The sequence below is a fragment of the Halichoeres trimaculatus genome, unplaced genomic scaffold (genome assembly GCF_033239565.1).
Source record: "Halichoeres trimaculatus isolate MK-OKI-2021-1 unplaced genomic scaffold, fHalTri1.1 fHalTri1_scaffold_22, whole genome shotgun sequence".
Lineage (NCBI taxonomy): Eukaryota > Metazoa > Chordata > Actinopteri > Labriformes > Labridae > Halichoeres > Halichoeres trimaculatus.
Window position 1 is genome coordinate 22,667,791 of NW_027437200.1, and position 7,498 is coordinate 22,675,288.

General features: G+C 38.0%; 1 protein-coding gene across 1 annotated transcript; it reads right to left on the reverse strand.

Moving 5' to 3' along the window:
- Positions 1-1,276: 1,276 nt before the first annotated feature.
- On the reverse strand, positions 1,277-4,703 carry mrpl48 (mitochondrial ribosomal protein L48). Its single transcript, XM_074662041.1, has 8 exons — positions 4,506-4,703; positions 3,947-4,005; positions 3,828-3,859; positions 3,649-3,728; positions 3,251-3,420; positions 1,755-1,857; positions 1,567-1,656; positions 1,277-1,469 (listed from the first exon to the last, which is right to left on the reverse strand). The coding sequence occupies exons 1-8, from the start codon at positions 4,524-4,526 to the stop codon at positions 1,389-1,391; spliced, it is 636 nt and encodes a 211-aa protein (XP_074518142.1). The 5' UTR covers positions 4,527-4,703; the 3' UTR covers positions 1,277-1,388.
- Positions 4,704-7,498: the final 2,795 nt, after the last annotated feature.

A 7,498-nucleotide genomic window follows, 5' to 3' on the forward strand; every position in this document is an offset into this window, starting at 1 on the left:
ATGGTGAAGAGGATCTGCTGCAGTTCAAAGCGAGCATCAGAATGAGGAAGAAAGGTGATTTAAGGGACTTTGAACGTGGCATGGTTGTTGGTCTGAGTATTTCAGAAACTGCTGATCTACTGGGATTTTAACCCACAACCATCTCTAGGGTTTACAGAGAATGGTCCCAAAAAGAGGAAATATCCAGTGAGCAGCAGTTCTGTGGGACAAAATGCCTTGTTGATGCCAGAGGTCAGAGGAGAATGGACAGACTGGTTGGAGCTGATAAAAAAGGAAACAGTAACTCAGAGATTTCTTGATTTTCTGCTCCACATTCAGATGGTAGGGTCAGAATTTGGCCTCAACAACATGAAAGCATGGATCCATCCTGCCTTGTATCAACGGTTCAGGCTGCTGCTGCTGCTGGTGTAATGGTGTGGGGGATATTTTCTTGGCTCACTTTGGGCCCCTTAGTACCAACTGAGCATGGTTTAAAGTCCACAGCCTACCTGAGTATTGTTGCTGACCATGTCCATCCCTTTATGAGCACAGTGTACCCATCTTCTGATGGCTACTTCCAGCAGGATAACGCTCCATGTCATAAAGCTGGAATCATCTCAGACTGCTTTCTTCAACATGACAATGAGTTCCCTGTACTCAAATGTCCTCCACAGTCCCCAGATCTCAATCCAATAGAGCACCTTTGGGATGTGGTGGAACGGGAGATTCTCATCATGGATGTTCAGACCACAAATCTGCAGCAACTGTGTGATGCTATCATGTCAATATGGAGCAAACTCTCTGAGGAATGTTTCCAGGACCTTGTTGGATCTATGCCACCAAGGACTAAGGCAGTTCTAGAGGCAAAAGGGGGTCCAACCCGGGACTAGCAAGGTCTACCTAATAAAGTGGACAGTGAGAGTACGTCTCTCTTCGTTCACATTGGGCTGTAAAACCTCAAACCTGTTGAAACCTGGTCTAGCTCCACTCATTATGTCTGTTTGTTGTTGTAGCCCAGCTAAAAACAAACTGATTTTGACACAGTCTGTTTTATTTTGAAAGTCACTGGTGCTTCAAGGTAGTTTCTGTCCTGCTCCATCTACCCTGTGCTAAATTTATGGATGGCTGTGTATTACCTGCTACATGACGACGGACCAGCCACGCAGACGGACTGCAACAGAGTGGATCCAGGGGAAGTTGACGACGTGACGAGGCGAAGACGGAGAGTATTTCAGCTGTTATCGTGTGTTTGTTGGATGATTGAGGACAAAAAACTTGGCTCAGTGAAGTTGTTAAACCCTTTATTGCAAAATGAACACCATATTCATCTCCACTTTAAGTCGTGACAGTGATCTGCTAAAAAACAGCATCAGTTTGAAAATAAATAAACAGAACCGGGTTTGTGGCTCCTAGCGATACTGCATCTGAGCGAGCAGCCCCTCCAGCTCCGGACGAGCCTTGAAGCGATTGTGGAAATCAGCTTCTGTGTGCTGGAAATCAATTTAAAAATGTATGTTAGATGAAGTGGAACTGTATCCTATTTTCAAAAACTTTCAGTAAATGAATTTGAGAAATCTGGGAACCCACCTCCTTCACAGAGAGCTGAACTCCTTCAGGTTGATTCTTCAACAAGACGTCCATGAAAACAGGACTCAGCGAGGCGTTCAGACTGCTCAGCTACACACACACAGAAACATCACAGGTCGACGTCAGCTCTTTAACAGACAAGTAAAAAATTAAGAATCATGCTGTGAAGTCAGATCACGAGCAGATACCTGAACGACTCTCTGGTGAGTCTTTAAGACGGCTTCCACGTACATCTTGGTGCCTTGTTCTTGCATCAGCATCACCTCCATGTTCTTCGTGGGGAGACCGTAACTGCAACAGAACAAAGAGGGGGGGCACTTCCATGGTAAATCATTCACCTTCTTTTTCTAAACACATTATGTCAAGCATCTTTGAGAATTTGGAAAACCCCATATACGTTTTTTGTGATTTCCTTTTATACTTTTTAGAGTCCTTGCCCAAGAGAACTCTCTCATAAACTCACCAAAATTGGCACACACCTCACACGAGTCAAAAAATGTTATTTGATACCAAACTTGACTGCCCAACATCCCACAATTTTCTCTCTAGCACCATCTAAGCACTCAAAAAATCCCTAAAATGACTATAACAGGGGGTAGGAAAGTCGTAGAGACATGAAACGGACGTCAAAATGTTCGTCTCATTGAGATGCACAAATTACTCGGGGGGCTAAAAGTCCTATCTGGTACAGGAAGCCGGCAATTTGCCTTTCAAAATAAGACTTTTCCACATTTTTTGCCCTTTCTTTAGATATCATCTCCTCTGAAACCATAAGTGATATCAGCTTGAAAATCGCCGAGATGACACATTGGACCCCGCTTTACAAAATTTATTTGGGATTTTTTTGTTTCGGAAACGGTTTTTGAACAGCAAGCCCTCAAAGTTGGTAAACTCATAAGAAGCCCTCACAGCTCCCCTATAAAGAATGAATGGGAGCGAAAGAGCAAGCTGGGGCGATTTTCGCTTCTACACAAAAAAGTAAAAGTCCTACAGCTTTAAAAATGACATGAATGGATTCCTGACAAAATTTCATACAAAATATCATGTTTTTACGCACATTTGGTTAAAATTGTGCCATCTATGAGGAGTTGTTTGCAAAACTTTTGTGAATCTCACTCCTCACTCTGCAGCAGTTGAGTGATGATGTCACACACTGGTTAAGAGTTCCGTGCAGCTGGTCATGTGACTCACTAAAGGCGGGAAAATGCTATGTTTTTTAAACACACAGTATATAGAGGTATAAAACCTTGACAGAGGACTTAAGAACCGCATAAACGGCTGGCGTTTATTTATTTTTTTATTTTAAAGTTTTTTTCCTTGTTTATTTCAACCTTTTTTGCCCATTTTCTTTAAAAAAAAACATTTAAATGTCTTCAAATATTTTTTTCTTTGCCAATTTGTTACATTTTTTATTATTTTAGAGGAATTTTGTTTTTTTGTTTTTTTTTCTTTCATTTTTCCCCTGTATTTATCCCATTTCTACACACCAGATAAACCGAGAATTTTTTCCCTTTAAATTGGCCTTAAGTGAATTCCCACAGCATGGGGTTGTAGGCTGAAAAGTTCAACATTCAATGCAGCCACATAATAAATGTTTGCCATAAGTTTCTATTTTCCTCTCTACCAAAAGAAGAAATCATCCCACACACACATAAAACCTTAATCTAGAGGATAAACCTCTCACCTGTCTGACACTTTGATGTTGAGCCGGTTGCAGAGGTTGTGGATGTACTGCGAGAAGTGCTCCACCACCGTCATGTCATAACCCGACAGGATCACGTTCAGAGTCCCGTACGCCGTGTTTGTCGCCGGCAGGATCGGCTTCATCTGAGGTTTGTCTTTCTTTTTCCTCAGCTGAAAACAAAGAAAACACCAGAAACAGGGAGTTGAAAAAAGTTGGTGGAAGAGATGTGGGAGAGTGGTTCACCTGAGGATCCAGTAGAGGGCACTCTTGGGTTGATATTTGAACAAACAGACCTCCAAAACAACTGTGTGTCATAATTTGTGTCAGACATGTTGTACTTCATCAGATTAACCATAATCTCAGATCTTTTGAGGCTTAGTGTAGCTTCATCAACTTACTGGTTCTTTAGCCACAAGGTGCCTCCATCGCCCGATCCCGTGTGTTGGCATGGATCTGTACTGTCTTGTGTTCAAACAGGCTGTGGGAAAAAAGGAGATTTTCTTATAGGGTCTGAATATTCAGGCCCAAAACATGTCAGAAAAATGTGTTTTATTCACAACAGACTTTCTCTTCTTACCCCACACAGGAGGCTGGATGCACGGTGAGACCCTTTAAAGAGAAAGCAATAAGTTAGAGCCAGAAAAGACAGAGGAAAGCTCTCAAACATGGAGTTATTACAGGGATTCGAAGACTTACCGACATAATGTGAGAGCTTGATTTAACACAGAGGCCTGCTGTGTGACAGAAACCTGCAACTGGACCAAAAATAACTACATCAATCACTAAATTTATGTCAGAGCATCAATTTCTTAAGTTAGGATGGGACGAAATGCAGACACTATTTCTAAATGTATGTGTGGGGTAGACAAAAACAGCACTATGTGAGAAGAGTCCTTTAAATATAGACTATCAAAGTCAGGGAAGAAAATCAGTGTAATAAAAAAAAATACACAAAAAGACTAAACGTGAATTTAAAGGAACCAGTAAAACAAATTTTGTTGATGAGTAATAAAATAAACGAATTGTGAAGTAGTAATCAAGGAGGTAAATGGGGATCCCCGAACCGGAAACTAGAATTAATGTCAACAAAAATAAAAAGCAAAAAAAAATATTTTAAAACGGAAGCCAGCATTAACATTAGAATCAGATAAACAGTAAAACCAGGAGCCAATGTCGATAAATGTCTCAGTGTTTGATGTAAACGCTGCTGAGTGACCTCTGTGTACAAACATCGAGAGGGAAAGAAAAAACTCACCTTCCGGAACGCAGAGTTCATGACGTCAGCAGTCGTTTCAGCGTTTAACTGAAAACAAACTCCGAGGGTCACAAATTTATCCAGAGAGATTATCTGAAAACATTCAATGTTTATACAATTCAACACACACGCACGGACTGCTTCTGCAGTCAGTCCGTCCCCCAAATATGTCCGTATCAGGAGCAAGCAACAATAAACGTTCCGTGTCCGGGCTGGCGTTCCTTCTTCTTCTTTGGGTTTTAACAGCTGCTGCGGCATTAACGCCATCTACTGGTGGAGAACGTAACACATAGCTGTCATCGCAGGGATGGGGGGGAAATCTGATAAAAAGCAACTGCAAATAGAAATCTTAACAGTATTTTACTATTAATATTATTATCAATAGTAAAATATCATTCTGTTTGTTTGTTTTTTAATAAAAACTCCTAATTCATTTTTTGAGAGAATCGTATAATTTAAATGGGTTTAGTTTTTTTTTTTTTTTAAATGAGTTTAATTGTATTTGTCTTTTTATTGCTGTCTTTTTGTTTAAAAAAAAAAAATCTCCCTCCTTGTATTGTTTACATTTCTTTAATTGTATGTTTTCATGCTTTTTTTATTTGCTTTTCTTTCCTCAATTTAGTTTTTCGATCTTCTTTAAAACTTTAATCTACCATCCATGCTGCCTTAAGTTAAAATTTATTTAATAGTAATAATAATAATAATAATAATAATAAAAATAATAATAATAATAATAATAATGATGATGATAATAATATTAACAATATCTGTAATTATAAGTATTTATTATTATTATTATTATTATTATTATTATTATTATTATTATTATTATTATTATAAAAATAATAATAATAACAATTAGGTCAAAAGGAAGAGAAAGTTAAAAAAAAAAAAAAAAAGGCTACACGACAAAACTTAAACCCTCTTAATAAAATTTAACCAAGATACTGAAACAAAAATTCAGTCAACTAGCTACTGACCTTTCTGTAGCTTCTTTTTTACTTTTTGTTTGTTTGTTTGTTTGTTTGTTTTGGTGATTTTACCTTTTACTAAAATAATCTTTAAGCATCGTCAATTATCAGCCCTCCTCTTTCATTTTAAGGTCCTTATTGTTAATCTGTATGGTCACTTTTAGTTCATTACACTTGCCTTTAGTTAATATGTTAAATCTGTGAAGTTTACCCAGTCTATCACACTCTAACTTGTGGTAATATTATAAAATCTTCATAGCCTATACTGATCTATTACACTTTAAATATTGTTAATATGATAAATTGTATAGCCTGCTCTGATTATTACATTTACCTTCTGTTAATATATTGAAGCTAAGTTAGCTTAGTGTTTGTACTGTGCTCAGTATTTCACTGCACTACTCTTTAATTCTCACTTGTTGTATGCTGCAACAAGATAATTTCCCCCGGGGATCAATAAAGTCTTATCTTATTTTACCTAATCTTATCTTAACTTAACGTAACCTAACTTAACTTAAGTTGACTTAACTTAACTTCACTTCACTTCACTTCACTTAAAGTGTTGCGAGGCATTATCTGTAACTTACAAAATGCCACCACATGTAGTGAAACATCCTTTGTTTGAATGAAAGCACTTTTTTAAGACCAAACAAATTAAAGTTAACATACTGAAAAATGCAAATGAAATCATAAAGAAGTTAGGACTTTTGGATATTTACTTCATTTGAGATAAATAAATGTATGAAAAATTAAGACGTAAGTTACGAGATGAAGAATTTCACTTTCATTTCTGCAGAAACATAACTGGAAGAAAAGTTGTAAGGCATCTTGTCACTCAGGATCTTTTTTTGTTTCAGGTGTTTCATGTTATTGCTCAGGTATGTAGAACAGGTGTGGCAGTTAGCCAGTTAGCATAGAGCCTATTTAGCACGCCTGCTTTGATTGAACTTTGATGAACTTCAGATAATTTTGTTTGAACCCAAAGAAGATGAGTGCTCAGTTCAAAGCCCGTTTAAAAAATAAAAGGAAACAGCTTCGACCGGCAAAACTGCGCCATCTAGAGCATGAAGACGACAGAGATCCTCCTGTGTTTCAGTTTACATCACAAACCAATGGTTTAGAGCTATTAAAATATAGTATAAAAAGTTTTGACCTCCTAATCAATCATCTTTCAGTTCTACAGAAATATAACCACAAGCCCTGAAGTGGCATCTTGTACTTCAAGTTCAACAACTCTCACGCTCAAAGAGAACACAGGGGTTGATGGGAAAGTGAAATGTTTTATCACACTGACTGGGCTGAAAAGCATCACTTTCATTTCTGTACAAACAAATGTAAAAACTAATCAACACCTTGTCAGACGAGACTTACTGTAAATCAAAGAGAGACTTTGCCCTCAGCTCACCTGGCCTTGATGGAATGTGTTGTACGCACAAGGTGTGGCTAAAATCTGATTATAAATACAATCTGACTCTTAAATCCTCTCAAACCTGCTCAAGTTTGACCAGGCACCAGGTAAGATTTTCCTATTTATGTTCTGCTGTGTTCTTAGTCATTTATTTTATTTTGCAGATGTGATGTTGTTGTTGTCTTCTTTGTGGTACACAGCAGCTCACACTTTTAAATTCAACTCATTGATAAAAGGTTGTTATGAAATACTTCTATTTGGCTGTGACTTGGTGTTTTGAATTTTCCAATACAGTTTCCAAAAGACATCTTTAGTGCCATGTCTTTACGTTGAATTTCCACCAGATCCATGTCTAGTCCATCTCCTAATCCACTGTGGTTTGGCTCCATCCCCTCTCACCTATCAACTCCCCTCTCCATGCTGTATCCAGTGTCAAACGTAGCACCATCTGTTACTCAAGTAGAAGTATAGGTTGTAGGGTTTAAAAAGACTTTTGTAGAAGTTGAAGTATCGACTTGAGCTTTTTGCTCAGAAGTAGAAGTGTAAAAGAACTGGTTCCAAAACTACTTAAAGTATAGAAGTCAAAGGCAACAGCTTAGGCTGCTCCACGAGGG

Coding starts and splice junctions, on each gene's coding strand:
- mrpl48 (XM_074662041.1), bottom strand. CDS start 4,526: ATGAACTCTGCGTTCCGGAAG. Junction 3,860..3,946: donor CAAGCTCTCACATTATGTCG/GTAAGTCTTCGA, acceptor TTCTCTTTAAAG/GGTCTCACCGTGCATCCAGC. Junction 1,470..1,566: donor TTCAGCTCTCTGTGAAGGAG/GTGGGTTCCCAG, acceptor ATTGATTTCCAG/CACACAGAAGCTGATTTCCA.